Source organism: Mauremys mutica, chromosome 4 (assembly GCF_020497125.1).
Source record: "Mauremys mutica isolate MM-2020 ecotype Southern chromosome 4, ASM2049712v1, whole genome shotgun sequence".
NCBI lineage: Eukaryota > Metazoa > Chordata > Testudines > Geoemydidae > Mauremys > Mauremys mutica.
The window spans coordinates 91,992,624-92,009,284 of NC_059075.1; the positions used below are offsets into that span (position 1 = coordinate 91,992,624).

Genomic DNA, 16,661 nt, shown 5'->3' on the forward strand with positions numbered 1-16,661 from the left:
TCTGAGGTATGTTCTTCATCAGTTCCAGTCCATGTTTCCTACCCTCGGTACTGCCTATGGTGCCAACTGGCTCTGCCTCCAAACAAGGTATTCCTGCTTCTAGCACTCGGAGAAAAAGAGATTATATGGATCTGACATACTCGCTGGGATGAACCTGGTGATCCAAAAGGATCCTTACAACCACATCAGCAAGTGAACTTTGAGTTTATTCTGATCACCGCTGTATTGTAATTTTTCAGACAAGGGACGTTCTGGAACGTGTATTAAAGCCAAAATTGTAGCTCAACTTTCTATCTAGGCTTCAAACAAACAACTTGCTTCCAAGTGTCGTTTACAATTGGTGCCTAAGTGGTGAGAGAATAGTCTCTACATATGCCTATTTACAGCAGATAGCTGCTAAGGACAAGAATTATATCCAGATGGATTAAGTCAAACTGTGGTTTCATTAGGAGGTTTTATCAGTGATTCCAAGGGCTGAAAGTACCGAAAGAAGACTAGCATAGCATCCCATCCTCTGTTTTAGGAGAGGCTCCCTATTATAATGAAATGCTGGAGAGCCGACACTTTATAGATCTGTCAGTATGCCCCTGTGTTGAGAAACTGGAGTACTAACGTTTTTGTTCTGACGTGTGTAAACGTTCTGGTAGAGCTATACATACATATGCTGCTAGCTCCAAAAGGGTTTAAGGGATTAATCTTAATCCCACTGCAGCCAGTGTTACAACTTTCATTGGCTTCAATGGAAGACGGATCAAGCCGCAAGTCAGGGAGAAATTGACTGCATGCTACAATGCCGAGCGGTAATAGGATGAATTAAGGACTGAGTTTCAGCCATGAACGAAAGGGTCTAATTCCAAAACTCACAGCAAGAGATTTTAAATTACTGGCGATGTAGTGTTTGTGCCCTATTCTGTTCATTAAGGAAAATGTCACCGAAGCTTATGGAAAATGATCATACAGACATCTTTGGGAAGATGGAAGGTAGAGACCTTCGGTTGGAGTTTTAGAACAAGCAACAGTTCTTTACTTTCCTGCTGGAATGCATATATCAAAGTGCTGGACTTGCTTCATTAAGCATAATTAAGTGCACTTGTAAAACTGAGTGCATCTGCCGTGGAATCAGTAGTACCATTCAGATTGGGCTTGCTCACATCCCATCGCGGGGCTTAAACAGAAGCTTTGTATCTGCTTTTCCCAGAGTGAAGGTTTCTTACTCAATGAAGTAGCTCTAGGAGTTAGTGTGTGTGTTAAAATCTAGAATGTTTTAGAGTGAGTCTCCAAAGAACAGACCTGCCAGGGTTACAATGGCTGGGGAGACAGACACACCAAAGGTACCGATCGTTTCTAAAGAACTGGTCTAGCTATTGGGGTTCTGGCGAGATAAAGTTTTATGGAGTTCTCCCGATTCAGCGACCAAGGTCTTGCCCTGTGGTCCATCAACAAAATTAAGTTTCCGTTAAAGTCTGGCTATTTGTGCATTTAACGTCATAGATATTAGGTCACAATGGAACCGAAAGCGAGATGATTTCACTGAGCTGTCTGAAATCCAAGTGCAAAATGCAAGGGGATCTTATAAGGCACTGAAATATGAATAAACTGTTAAGAAAGAAAACACTATCTGTGCCTTGAGCTGCACGCGAATCATGCAGAGCCACACATTTTTTTCCTTTTGAGGCCTCTCCACAAATCATATTTATAGATTTTCCTGAGAGATTAACAATCTTTGTCAGTTTCAGTGAAGGCATTCTCCCCGCCAATTATTCTACAACTAATCTATGTGGATAGGCTTCTTTCCTTCCTTCATTACCTCATTCCCTCCTTCCCTTGACGTCAACTCACGCTAATTGGAGAAGTGGCTTCTGGAAGTGACAGAATTTTGTTGTCCCATGTCCAGTGTTGATTAATCAAAGACGATATAACCAGCCTACGAGAAGAGTCAGTTGCAACTTCCTTTGCAAAGGCGTATTGTTTTGTGTGCTCGGGTTACTTAGCAACTCAGAGATATGGGACTGGCTCCAAGTTCACAAAAAGTTGAAGAATAAATTTTGGGTAACTTCTCTTCTCACTCCTAAACACATTGTAAAATTGAAGGAGACACAACTGGCCCCCATGCCAAACGAAGAAAATGGGAAATACTGTAGCTATTGAAAAGGGTCCATTATAGATGTACACCATTGAACACAAACAGAAAACGAGATCCATATTTTGGTGGCAAGCAAAGCGGGTATTAATTTTCTGATTCTGCTTTTTAAATGTATATTTAACCCATTCTTGCATCACATTGGGAGTCACAAGAAGGGCGGTTTAATTTGCGATACAAAGCCTCATCGTGGGGAAAAAAAATTAAATAACTGGTTTCTGAGTTAGATACTTATTTTCGTATGCACCGTCCACTGCTGTCATTCCTAAATGACCTGCTAGTCTCCCCTCACACCCATACACATACCCCTTTTAAGAACAGGCCGGACGCACAGCACCGAAGGACTGCTCCAGAGCCCACTGAAATTAAGATGTTGAAAGCCTCTGGGTCATAGATTGGAGCGTCCCACCTGCAGTAGATAGTGGGCAGGCGGACTACTCCATGCGTCAAAGAGACTAGCGATTGCGGGACTGGGACCTGTAATGGTCAACTCACGTGAAAGGGGGGATGGAATTGACACTGGTGTATTAAAAAGAAACAAACCAGAGGAAATGCAGCTTTAGGGAAGAAGCATCAACATTAATTTGGCATGTCTTAGTTCTTACCAGCTTCGCACAGCTGGTAAAAATCTACCATAGAAGCACATTTATATAAATCCTTTTTGCAGCCGCCTTATAATGTGTTTGTCAGAAAATTCCAGGACACATGTCATATACCACACTCCCCCCCAGTTTTCAAGCATTCATATTATGTCCTGTCACTCTGGTCCTTCCTAATCACGTCAATCTGATCAATCCTTTATCCGGGCCTAATCCTATTCCCACTTAATTCAATTGGCAAAACTCTATCTCGCTGGATTTCACTGGGAACAGAATCTGGCCCTCAGTTAAAACTACCATCGAGTCACTGGTGGGTAGAGTATCAGGCCCTTCATTTAAAAGAAGAAAGCCCTTCGCATGGCTCCTATGGTACATACACCGGACTAGTAAATTCATTGTCAGGATGCACCTTGAGATTGCTAAACCGTTCCTTTCTGAACGTGTCTCTTTGTAAGGCGATATAGTCCACAAAATATAGTAGTATAGATCAGGAAGGAGAGCCAGGCTCCAAACACCATGAGGACTTCATTATCGTTCCCGCTCTAGTGAGAAGCAATCCAAGTAAAGCAGGTAGCTGGGACAGGCATGTTATGTACATCATAGAACCTTCATAACAGAGGCAAATGTGTGCGCCAGACAACAGGAAATACCTCGTTAAAAATAAAAAAAATTAGTGACCAGGGCAAAAACAGGAAAATGCATAAAAGCATGAGGTAAGACAAAAAAGAAAAGAAATTATATTTCCCCTACACCAGGAGTTGTCTGCCAAGGAGCAAAAACACCACACACCCCAGCCAAAAAACTTGTCAGTGCAACAAGCTAGGTTAAATGCAATCAAAGAGGAAGCGAACAGTAAAGGCTTCCGCGTGGAGGTACCTGTTATAGGGGGTCCTCAGGAGCAGGGCCTGGCTGCCTGTGCAGCTATCTGTGGGGGTGTGACAGCCGTACACTGGTGGAGGTACCGAGTACTGTTGATCTCCTGTAGACAAACCACAGAGAGTTAACCACAGCCCTTTTAGTAGAAATCTGGATGGGAAAGGGGGACCGCTACTTTGAAAGTTAGGAAAAGTTCCAATACAAAATACGTTGGCTGGTTGGCTTCAGGATTAAGCATCTCTAGTCAGGTTGGGTGTTGGGCCTGCATAAAGCAAGTTTACTTGTGTACACCGGCCAGATTTTGCTCTCCTTTTCCACCTGCGTAACTCCGGAGTAACTCCAGAGTAACTTCACTACGAGTCACTCTGGATTTACAGTGAGATCCCCGCCATGTAACATCTTTAGCAGCACTAACCAAGTGGCATTGGAGTGCATTACATTTCAAGTATCTCCCATTGATGTGGAGCCCGCAGGCTCAGATAACCCGTGTAATTAAATCGATAGGCTGTGCAGCAGCCAAGAGGAAAATAATATATTAATAATGGGACCCCTAGCCTCGGGCAGAGAGCGCCTTGGGTAACATTTGTAATTGCTGGGGCCATCCCATAGCGAGGCCATTTTTGCGCGGGAGGTGTTGGATGTTTCTCCCTCCTTTTCGGCTACATAAAGGTCTCTGACGTTACCTAGCGAGGTCTGTTGACTGATGGGGTCCTCATGTTTGAAGGAGTGGTTTGTAAACTGCGCTGCGTGGTGAGAGGGAGTGTGGCCGTAACTTGGAGTCCCATCAAACGCCACTGTGCTGTAACCTTCCAAAAGAACAACAGAAGAATCGGGAGTTAGTTGCCTAGCCTTGAACTTTCTCATGAAGCAGCTTCCTGCGAAGTGTCTCCAAGCAGGCGTCGAAAACTGAAGCCTACGATCTTCCAAGGGCTTGAGCTCCCAATGGCTCCCTTCTGCCAAGATAGCCATCAAAGTGAACTCCGATAACCCCAAGAGCGGGTTACCAAAATAGTTCGCTCTATATTTATGGCTGTGGGGCTAGTTAAAGCCTCCCCCTTGGTACGGTTTGTGTCTCTTCTCGGATTGTTGCTCTACTCTGGTACAGCCCCCTCTGCATTTAAGATCGGAAATGGTGGATTTTTGCCCCATAACTCACTCTCCCCATTGCAGCCACATAAGTGCCATTTCAAAGCAGCCTAGAAGTGAGAGGCATTGAGGCCAGGACAATACATGTTATGTTATCTGACCGGGAAAGTTCAGTTTAAAAAAAAAAACCCAAATCAAAGCCTTTGCTGAGAAGGTCAGCTCTGGAGAGGTATTGAGAGGGGGGAAAACGAGCCAAAGAGGGTGCTGTGCCCGGGTGGGAGGGATGCCCATTGGCATAGTGCAGCTGCGGGTCAGGAGCAAAGCCAGTCAGTGCGCTATGGAGAATGGAAAATCGGAAGTCTCGTTCCTGTTTAAAGAGGACAGATCGGTTTCAGTAATAAAAGGGATGTTTTCATTAATTGTTGCTCATATTAAAGAGGAAGATTCCCATCTGCTGTGTGTTCTCATCTGCCATTTCCAGTTTTAAAGTTACCCTTTAATCTTTTTTTTTAAGAACAGCTTTCCGAAGAGTCTGCAATAAAAAGGTGGAATGTTAAATGAAAAATAAACTCCTACTTTAAAGCGAAAATTGCTGGCCAAAATAATAAACACCTTATATTTTTCACCGAGTAAATTCAGATGGAAAGGGATCACCTCTGCTGACCCGCGGCCGACACCCAATCGTAAATCAGGCGTTTGGACACCAACTTTCATTAATTACTTGGAGCCAGCTAAACAACTTCAGCTAAAAAAGTAATTACAAAGTAATATTATCTTTGAGGCTTCTCAGCTCATCAGCATTTACCCCAAGACCCAAAGATGTCAGCGCAGCTCTTTTGAGAGCAAATACAAACCTTAAATCTTCCTTGGCTCTGGAGCTCAGCTTCTTTATAAAGATCACATTTTCTTCTAACCCTTATTAGTCTAGCTCGGGCCTCCTTTGGGGAACCGTTTTGACCCAACACACAGTTGGACATTGGCTTTTACGAATCTCTTTATCCCCATTCTTACATGTATATGCCACTAGCCTCCTGCCCCCCCCCCATCCCCCTAAAGCCTCACTCCGGATTGGAACCCCGTTGTGCTAGGCGCTGTACAGATACATCAGAAAACAATCCCTGCCCCGACAGTGCTGTGGTCACTTGTTATGACAGAGAGTTTCCAATGAGGTTATATTGCCTTTATTTTAAAGGGCTCGGGAAGACAGATCAGTGGGAGGCAGAAGGTGGAGATTACAGAAAACACTGTGTCGCTGGAGTAGCACTAGTCCCATGCCTCCATTTTATAATAAATCATCGGCCTATGAAATTCCATCGGAGACGAAAGGAGGAAGCTACACAATAGCAAAGATCTGGATGATTCTGGCCTCGAAGTAGTTCTGAACCAGCCCTTTGGCCCGGACTTCGATTAAACACCGAGCCGCATTTCTCCAGACCAACCTAGTCTTTGTATCCCACCCCCGTGGCTCTGCGGGTCCTCTCTCTTCCAGAGGATGATGGGCCCCTTTGGCAGCGATGACAGCACGGGTACCCCATCCACTTCCATGTTACAGCTGTTTCTCGCCCTCTTATCTCCTTCATAGACTGAAGGATTTTTTTCTTCCCCCTCCTTGTTGCTTGTTAGCGTTCTAAAACACTAACACTTTCTTAGTTACTTTTGGCCTGATGCAGACATTTGGTGACCTTCGAAACTCTGCTCTGAGCAGAATGATGTTTTGGCCACATTTTCCGGTGTTGCCTGACCCAAAGCTTCAGGAATGTGATAAGAGAGTTGAGTTCTGAACAAGCCTCCTGATAGCAAGGTCTCTTTAATTAGGACCTTATCAGAGGCAAGGCTGATTAAAATGTGCTGAAAATAATTGAAAGTTGTGCATCTGTTGGAGCATGCGATCTTCTGAAGGAATCCAATTGTTGGAGGACTCCAGCTGGATGAAAGGACAGGGGAGCCAGAAGAGAAAATGGGCAGAGGTTTCAAAGCCTTATTTTCCCCCCAACACTTGGCAAAAAAATGATTGCTGAGCCAAGGTAGCGTCTTTCCCACGGTCTGAAAAACGTCTGAAAAAGCAAAGTGCAACCTTGACTGATTCAAAGCAATAACATTTTATTCAGCCCTAAAATACTGTTTGCGATCTTACCAAATTCCTTTCGGCCCAAAGGAAGCGTTGTGCGCTGCAAAATATTTTTACTTAGCGGAGAAGATGCTCTTACCCGTTACTATTTTGGGAATGTCACTGTACTGGGCGCTATAACTGGATGTGTATCAAAATATGGCACTGACATGTGTGTCTTGAAATCAAATATTTACTGCCTGGGCGCCCCACCGGGGAATCTCGCCAGCAGTTTAGAGATCAGAGTCGATCTTCAGAAAGCCTTAATTTAGCGAAAGCTGGCAGGTAGCCATTTAAACACGGAGAAAGAACAGGTAGGAGACATACAGAGGATTAGTAGATACCACTCATTTTCCCCCACCCCCTAAGACCTAGGTTAACATGGCCATTCTGGAGTGTTTGATCAGTCCGAGTCTTGTCTTCTCCCTTCAGAAGACAAGCAAGTGAGAGAATACGATGCGTTTGTAAAAATCAACATATGCAAACAACCGATTGTGTGAAGCTCCATCGAAATGCTGGAGGTATCGCACACCTGCGTGTGCCATAAAGTGATGGTTTTAGCTGATCCACTTACAGTGTGATAGGATCTGAGTCACCTCTAGTTTTGGACAACTTTGCTGTCTCTTTATTGAAAGACAATTTGCTCCCCGAGCGAAATATATTTCGCCCTAGAGATAAGCTACCAGGTTTGCCTGCAGTAATACCCAGGTCCAGCCAAAGGAGTAGTGAATACTGTTCTTTAAATGATAAAGATTGGTTTAACTCCCCAAAGAATTTCTTACTCTAGTTTTAATCAAAATGGCGAGGAAAATAAGCTTACTGTGGCTAATATTCTCTACGAATCGATTAGAGGGAATCGATCTGACCAATTGCATTCCTTTCGCCACCCACACAAATGGGCTAAACTTTATTTTAATATTTAAAATTATCTTAATGTCGTTCGAACCAAAGTTTCCTTCCTATATGACACTGTTCTCCTCACGATGATCTACAAATACTTTTTAGTATACAGATAGAAAATCTAACCGAGAATTACTGAATGTATAGTCTCAGAGCTCAGAAAAATATAAAGGTAGCCGTATATGGTGTTGAATTATTATTTTGAGCAAAACGTAGAATGCAGCTCATTTCTGATGGCCACTGCAAACTGATATTTAAAACAGTTACTATATATGCTGCCCATGACTGTGTCTTAGAAGTGGTCTGCTTCTCCTAATCTTCGCTGTTTTTGTTTAATTTTTTCTGGAAGACCGCAGAAATACTGCATATATAAATTTTAAACGTTTAAGCAAATATAGAACTTCTTTGGAGAGATTAGGTTATTCGAGAGAAAAAAAAAGGCTAAACATTAGAAATCCAACATCAGTCCAGGTGCACAAACTGGAGGGGGGGGGGAAAAAACCACACAACACAGACACAGAGCAGGTATTTGGAAAGGCAAATGCTCTTTAATATGCAATCATGGAAGGCGTAAATTTCCCATAGCGTTATTTTACCTAACACGTCAGAGAGTACAAGATACCCTGATATCCCCAACTACTCCATTGCCCAGTAATCTGTGCAGTAAAATAATAAAAATAAATTCTAAAATCTCAGTAAGACATCCTCCGCGCGCACACACGCCCAAGTGTCAAATAAATCTGAAACATCTCCCCCTCCATACATAATTCCAATAGTGATCGCTTTTCAATAACAAGGCGTTTGAACTACTTTTGGAACCAAGTAAATGAACGCTGCTCAGAGATACTTTACATTTACTACGGCCCTAGAACCAACGAGCTTTGCATTTTCGTTTCAATGACTGCATTGCTGAAGGAATTGCTACAGTAACTAAATATTAAATAATGAAGCTCAAATGCTTTGTCCTATATATTCTTAGCTCTTTCTCCCCAATGCCTATTCTACACAACACGACACAATTCAAATAAATAATAATAATAAATAAAAGCCCAGTTTCTTTATCGGGATGGTGGGTTATCAATATGTATTACAATGAGGCACTTTAGAAGGTAAGCAATTCAGCTATGTGAATATTGCACTTATTTCACAGAAGAAACCTTGCTCTTTAAGTTGACAAGTGTGTGTACATACACACCCCGAATTGTAACCGATCTGGTGTAAGGCAGTAAGAACACCTTTGTGTAGAAATGATTTGTTGCCCTCCTCTTAAAAAGAATAGTACATACCTTTGAGAAAAGATAATACAACCTGCCTGAAGATCTCTTCCCATCCGATTTAAAAAAAAAAAACCCGATCAGGCCTCATGTAATTGATCTTGAAATGTCATATTCAACCAAGGGATGTTCTCAATAGAACTATAATTATATTTTTTCAGTTTTAGGCTTAAGATCGTTAAACCTTATATCTTAATATCTTAATGCATTTAAGATAATTAAATTAGTAGTTGATTACATGAGGTATTTCTATACCGCAAACCCTTAACCAAGGAGCCATTGCAAGCTTTCAGATGCCTCAGGAAAGTGTTGCACATATAAGTGCGTCGTTTTTATTCTTTCTTTCAAACTGGGTAAAAACTGAACCTTAACCGCAGTGCTTCATTATATGTTGCTTGGTATTTTTCCCCTTCCCCGGTCACATCTGCAGATGTTTAAATTACAGCAAATGGAAGGAAAATGGTTAGATTATAACTACGTGTCCACACTTAGGGATTGCTGGATTTGTGCTAATAGATTTTCCTGGTAATTTAATGGGTGTAAATTTAATGGCTACTGAAAAAGAGTAATTTCTCTGTTATTCCCTTCCTAGGAGATTACATTTTAACACCACATTGAGATTATCTAAATGTCATCCCATTGTTTGGTTAGTTCGGATTTTGTTTTTTAAATATCTTCCTACGGGAGATGCCACAATTACCCGTTTAGTGAAGAGGGAAAAGTGGGCGTGTTATTTCACAGCTTCTAAATGTTAATTTTACAACTAGGGGGCTTCAGATTAAAATATATTCTAACGGAAGTGATTTATTTACGATGATCCATTAACAGTTTAAAGTAATTCTCCACTTTATACCAGATATATTGGAAGTTAACTCTGTAGATCACCTTGAGAGTAGCCTCACCAATATTTGACTGTCTTGAAGCCAGTCCCACTTTGAATCAAAACTCTGCAAGGAGAAAGTTTCCTGGTCTCGCCAAACAAGAAGAGTGAACCACCCACCTTCACTACAGAAGCTGAGTCAGAACTCAGTTTAAGAGCGAATAGACTAGCGATGCCAATTCGTATATTATTTTAAAGAAAGCCCAGTTGAACACCGGTGTGCAGAGCCATGAACTGGGTCTATATATGTCGGCCCAGTTTAAGAAGGGGGTTGTCTACTGAGTTGCACGGGGAAGAGGCGCGGGTATTATATTACCCAGCTGCTGCCTGGCGGGGAACAGCCAAGGCACAGTTCTGTTTACAAGCCTGTCGGGATTGTAGCACTAAGAGGGAGAGCCCCATAAACCATTCCCCGAGCCCGGCGGCGCTGGGCGCGAGCTGGCCTTACCTTGGTTGCGGATGGCTTGCTGGCTCTCCAAGCAGTTGGGCAGATAGGGGCCGTTGGGGAACATCCGAGCCTGGCTGGAGGGCGCCTGGCTGGGCGGGGGGGCTCCGAAGGGTCCGTAGCGGCAGGCGCCGGCGGTGCCGGTGAACTGGCCGGAGAAGTGGACGGTGAAGGCGCTCAGGCACTGCTCCTCGTGGGGGTCCGAGGCGTTCCAGCTGGGCTCCTGCTTGATGAAGGAGTGCGGGGCCAGCGAGCCGTAGGACGCCCCCGGGGGGAAGTCCAGGACTGGCGCCCACTGCGCGGCGCTGCTCACCGGCATGGCGCAGTTGCTGTTGCCCGGCAGGGAGGACACGGAGGGGAGCAGGGCGTTGAGATCTCGCACGTCGGAGCCCATCTGGTCGCAAACTTTCCTCCTGCCAGGGAGCCAGTCCCCGCCCGGGCCGCACTTATTCCAGGCGACCTGCCCCCTGCCTGCCAAGCCAGAGCCCGGCTCCGGCTGCAGGCACCACGCTGCCGAGCTCAGCCCCTTGGGGGAAGCTTGCTCCGGAACACACGTCCCCGGGTCCAGCCCTGCGGGAGCCGGCAGCAGCGCCAGGGCAAGGTTGTTCTCCAGGTTCACCCCTTGCTCCGACAGCACCGGGAGAGCAGCGGGGCGCGCGAGCCGCCTCGAACTCCGAACCTCGGACGCTGCCTGGCCGCCCTCAAGTTCCCAAAGCTCAAATAGCGGGGCTTGCACGGGAGGAGGAGTCAGGGGCTCTGATGCTCCATTCACACAACCTCAGCCTGCTCTGCTGCGCCAAGCCAGACCCAAAGCACCGGAGGGAGGGGGCTGGCGGGGCGCTGGGAGACTCTCTCCCCCTGCACGTTACTCCCACCTCTTGGTGCAAACGCCGCTAACCCTAACAGCCCTTGGGTTTGCCTTTGCCTTGAGCGAGGGGCCGCAGCAGGCAGGTTATTAGATGGCTCCAGGTGGTCAGTAAGTACACGCTAAACGACTTCAGATACGAGCTGCTTGCATGTGGAACAGTTATTGGCACAATTGGGATAGGGGAGGGGGGTCTATTACAGGTAATCCAGGGAAGTGGGGGGGGGGAGCTTTTCCTTGCCAGAAGCACGAATGAAAGGCACCGGTTTAAAGAGGCAGAAATGTGTCTTTTCATTGCAATCTCTCGTTACTAAAGGTCCCAAGAAGAATTAAACACTCCTTTTGCGGGCACCTGCGGGCAAGTGGAAGCTGTAAGGACGGGCAGGAGGAATTCACTCCAGTAAGTGTGATGAAGAATAAGACTAATAAGATCATTCATTACCTGGCAGGGTAACGCCTAATTGGCCTGATCTTTTGTGGCCGTTTTGGGAGGCGGGGGTCGGAATTAATTGTCCGGACATTGGGGAGACATCGAGAACTTCTCTCCTGGGGCAACCAGTGTGACAGGGCTCCTTAGGGTACCAGAGTACTGAGATCTCTGTACGAATCTCTCCAGAGGCTCAAACTGGAGAGGACCAGAGCTATGGAAGAGAATCACAAGGAAGGCAAAGGGCAGAGTCACACAGGAAGGGACTTTAGTTGGCTGGCCAGTGATACTTCAGTGTGCTGAGATATGTGGGATTCAGTCTCTTTAAAAAGATGTCCCCCATTCTACTCAGCGAACTGGTATTTAAATGAAACATACAATCCCCTTGACAGGCCTCAGCCAGCAGAGCCGTACACAATCACAGGGACTGATGGAGTCTTTGCTTCCAAAGGATTCGCCTGGCACTTCCCCCCTCGAGAAGCCCGGCCTCAACAGCCCTTCGTCCACGCGGGGCTAGCACAGGGGGCAGGACCGTGTTTCCCCGGGAGACCAAAGCAGGGCCTGGGGACAGCTTCTATTCGCGATCCCATTAAAACTCAGCGCACCTGCCCTTTCCTTGGCAATGTTACCCGCTGACATTGTGCCCCGGCTCGCAGAGAGGTGAGCCACGTTAGCGCACACCCTGGGCTAGCGCAAAGGGCCTGGCTGGGCGTTGAGGTTAGCACCTGCACTGGCCAGGTGTCCCCAGCCGCTGGCTCTCCTATCCCCCGCTCTAGCTCCCGGTTAGATGTTCATCATGGCAATGAAACGCGCGGAATGGAATCCAAACAAACTGCAGGGCGAGGAGCAATTAAAGCCTGAGCCACAGCCCACTCCAATCAATGGGGAGCATCACCATTGACTTCCAGGGGCTTTGGATCAGGTCCTTACAGCGGAGGGGGGTCATTAGAGAGCCTTGGCTGGAAACACCCAGTGACTCTGGTCCGTGTGAAATATCCTTCCAACCCTCTCCCTCTAGAGATCGAGCTCCCGACAAAAGCGACACTTTCTCCCACGGGATTGGATTTTGCCTGCAGACAACAGACACTTACCGCAGGGAAAGAGACCGATACAAACCCATCTTCAGCTCTCACAGCAGTTTGTCTTGTTGGTGTTCTCTGCCCTAGTCAGCCAATAAAGCGGTGGTCGTTTGTTCGTTTTTTTAAAGCAATGACACTCTTTCCAAACACGAACTAGGGGCTCCTGTTCGGTTACCTCCTTTTTTCAAAGTTACTAATAAATCATCTGCTTCTGAAAGACGCTTCCAACGCCTCATATAAACATGGTATATTTTGATATTACACGCATATTAGAGATCTTTACATTTTGATATTTCATGCATAATGCACGAGAAGCTAAACATTCCAAATCACTCGGTCTGTGTACTTTGTATTTTTTCCCCACCAGGCATAATTCAAGCTGCATAACATAAAATTCTCTACGGGACATGTAGAATATTAAAGAAAATGCAGCAGTCACTCTCGAACCCCACCCTGCAACCTTTTGCTTTGGGTACGTAAAGATAAAAGATCTCCTTTCAATCTCAACGAACTGCAATTAGCATTTATCTGTAAAACCGAATTTGTCATAGTCTACATAGCAATTTTCACTGTAATCCTTTCCCCCCACAGCACCAGAAGTTAGCACACTGCATTATCACCTCCGATTTGATGTTTTAAAATAATAAAAGAATCAATACAAATAACCGTATTTAATTCAGGGTCTAAATTTGTTTTCTCCCTTAAGTAATTAACACGACTAAATGTTTTGTAGTTAAGTGATTAAACTACATGATTTTGAGAAATAACGTTTAAGCAAATGTCTTTTAAATCACGGGTTGAATATGCAAATTGGTCTTACTTCTCCTAAAAGGAAACAGATATTAACCCAAAGGCAATCAGCGAAATGTTGCTGTTGCAATAATCAAAGATCTCTCAGGTTTGAGGATTTATTGTTAAGTGAGGATTACACTAAAGAGAAATCTGTTTGTTATAGCTTCCAGAAAATTGCCTGTGAAATTAGAACCCATTCTTTCAAGAAAATGGAGGTGATTCAATCTTCGATTACACTGATTGGTTTGTATTTTTATTTCTGTTTCCTCTCCTACTTCCTAATGTGGTACACATTAACCTCGTACTGACAAAGCTATAGGCATCTGTTTTTGTTCCTATAGCTCGTGTAGCGTTTTTGAGCCATTGAAAGGTGTATATTCTGCTAGCTACAGTTGTTATGGAATTTGTTTGTTTCAATAGTTTATATTATAAGTGCTTTATAATCTGATTAACCTCCAGTACTGACCACTACAAAACATACGTGGAAATGAACATCTTTGAACTGTTTATACCAAGTATTTTAGGGCTCTCTTGGCACAAAGGCAAAGTCTTCCTAAAAGTGGGCTAGCGTATTCTTTAGTAAACTGTTTGCTTTGTTTAAGTAACAAGAAGTCTTACTGAACAGAAAAAGGTAATTTCCTCATTAGGGAGGACTGCATTATTCATACTGTCAGGAAGACTTAGGAAAGCACTTCCAAAGCTTCCCCTCTCTCAGATGAGCACAAAGTGGATAGAATCAAACAAACAACAAACTTTAAACCAAAACAAGGAGCAAATAAATTCCAGCAGGTTCTGTGTTTATACACAATACACCCGCTCCAGCTGAGAATAAGAACTGACACGGTGAGGGAAGGGAAACAAGTCATTTTATTCTCCCCCCCCCCCAAAAAAAAGTTTAATTTGTTAAAACTGTGCCTTATTACAGATAAATGTGGAGTTGGGTGAGATAGGTGTTGAAATGTTCCTTGCTCGTGTGTGATCGTTGCTGTAACTGGCACAGGTTACATACAGTCTTTACGAGAGTTTCACCTGACCCTAGCTGGAATGCTAAGTATACATAGGCTGTCTATAGGCTAGGAAGACACATACGTTCCTGAATCGATCAGTCCATCGCTTTTAACAGGTTTTTTTAAGAGCCAGATTCAGGTGCATGTACTTTCCAACAGCGATGCCCAGCGACTGCCACCCGAAGAGATCCCACAGGGCAAAGCCACAAAGAAATACCAAATTGGAGACTTCTATATTTATCTATACTACTGGGTTGAGCAAGGAAATCAATAAAAGATTGGGTGGAAGTCTATTTGCCGGTTCACTAGCCCTCCCTTGCCAATTATCAAGGGGAAAAGTCAGAAGGGAGATCACAGAGAGCCCTTGGTAATTGGCCATCCCCACTTTTTACAGCCATTTCCTCACATTCAACAGGGCACCAGGTTAAAAATACCCCTGCAATAGATGCAGTTTATTGTTGGAGTTGTTTTCAAATAAGAGCTAAATGTCAAGGTCAGGCGCGTGTCCGATAACTCAGGAAGGGGTTAGTACATGCATCCAAATCCACTGAGCTCAGAGCCCTCTTCTTCCAGAGTTAAAGCGATTCCAGTGCGTATGTATGTGTGTTGAAGGAAACGAGCCCTTCCCAAGTTCATTTTCAGATCTAAGGAGCAAACCCAAGGACCTTCCCTAGTTCAAAAGAACCTTTAAATATAGCTGTATCTACATCTGTCCCATTTTTTAAATATTGGTCGGAGGCCCGAGTCTAATCTCAGAGCAGTGTAAATCAGGAGCAACTCCACTATGCGTCTGACGGAAGTGGGTATTCACCCGCCAAAGCTCATGCTCCAATACATCTGTTAGTCTATAAGGTGCCACAGGACGTTTTGTTACTTAAATTACCCAACATTTAACAGTTCAGAATCTGGTCCCTTGGCCTCAACACAAAAGAGGAACATAGGAATTTCCAGCCCGGATCAGATTTGCGGCCATCCAGTGTCCTGTCTCTCTGACAGTGGCCATGAACAGATGCCTCAGAGGAAGGTGTGAGAGCCCCAATAGACAGATGTGGGATAATCTAAGTGCCCCACTCCCACTTTAGGTCTCATCCAGCCCCCCGCCCCCCATACTTAGAATGGGTTTAACCCCGGAAGCAGGTTTAATATCTCTTCCAACTTTTTAATAATTAATTGCGAAAGCTCTTTAATAATATCCAGAAGCATTTATTATTCCAGCACCCTGGTGCAGAGATTCCCTCTAGATCCCTGGCAAAAAGGGGCTTTGGGAACCAACTATACACACTGCTGTAGTGTCTACCCTTTCTGCGTTTTTCCCTCTTATTTTCCTCCCTTCCATCCCACCAATTAATGGGCTGATAATTCTTATTACGCTTTACTAAGCACCATAAAATGATCCGCTCGTGGCTTGGGGGTGGGGAAGAATGACTTAAACAGAGATAAATTCCCAACAATCCCGATCTTTGTTCACGCTGTTCCGTGCAAACAGAGGGATCTGTCTCCTTTCACTCAGGGAGCTGATCAGGGTTTGATTATTTAAGTGCCAAGAGCAGCAGAAACAAAGCTGTGAACCATCTCCAGGAGTCCAGGGTGCAGGGAGCAAAGAGGCTGAGAGAGGCAGAGAATTAATCACAGGGGGCCCGATCCTGCATTCCTCCTGCTGAGCCTCAGAGTCGCGCTGAAGTCACGTTTATTTATTTGGAGTTTAAAATGCGCAGCAGCGGAGGTTACAACAAAACAGTAACACTTGTTATTTACAGATAAACCGGTTACAAGGTTGGGATGCACTAGGAATGCAGGATCGGGCCCTCACCTCAAGGGAGAGGATCCGGCAGTTATCGGGCGAAGAGGAGGATTCAGACAAATGTGGAGTGGGAAGACAGATTTCAAATGTGAGCTTCCGCGTTTGGAGAGGCGCCTTCTCTGTAACATGTTCCTTCCTTGCAAACAAATAATCGGATTCGCTCTCGGCAGCGTATTAGGAAAGTCAGAGCTCCCAGTCCCCGCGAGCAGATATTTATTTTCCTCATAGTGCATGGATCAATTTCACTGAAACCGGCGGGGAAACGGAGTCGCTTCCCTACCCTTACCCCTTCCCTGTCCGCCTCTAGTCTCAGCTGCATAGAGCTGTTAGGTCTAAAGGGAGCAGCAGGACCCATACAACTGCTGCCAGCCGGTCCCCTCCGT

General features: G+C 44.9%; 1 protein-coding gene across 5 annotated transcripts in view; it reads right to left on the minus strand.

The window, feature by feature from the left end:
* The window catches only part of WT1 (WT1 transcription factor), a 135,612-nt gene that overhangs the window by 38,334 nt on the left and 80,617 nt on the right, over positions 1-16,661 (minus strand). For 2 of the 5 annotated variants that reach the window (XM_045012382.1, XM_045012381.1), the window contains exons 1-3: positions 10,311-11,295; positions 4,299-4,421; positions 3,616-3,718 (exon numbers count right to left, since the gene is read on the minus strand). In XM_045012382.1, coding sequence (XP_044868317.1) covers positions 3,616-3,718; positions 4,299-4,421; positions 10,311-10,701 — 617 coding nt within the window. In that variant the 5' untranslated portion in view covers positions 10,702-11,295. Of the gene's footprint in view, positions 1-3,615; positions 3,719-4,298; positions 4,422-10,310; positions 11,296-16,661 lie in introns of those variants that run through there. The other 3 variants (XM_045012385.1, XM_045012384.1, XM_045012383.1) reach the window with 2 other exon arrangements.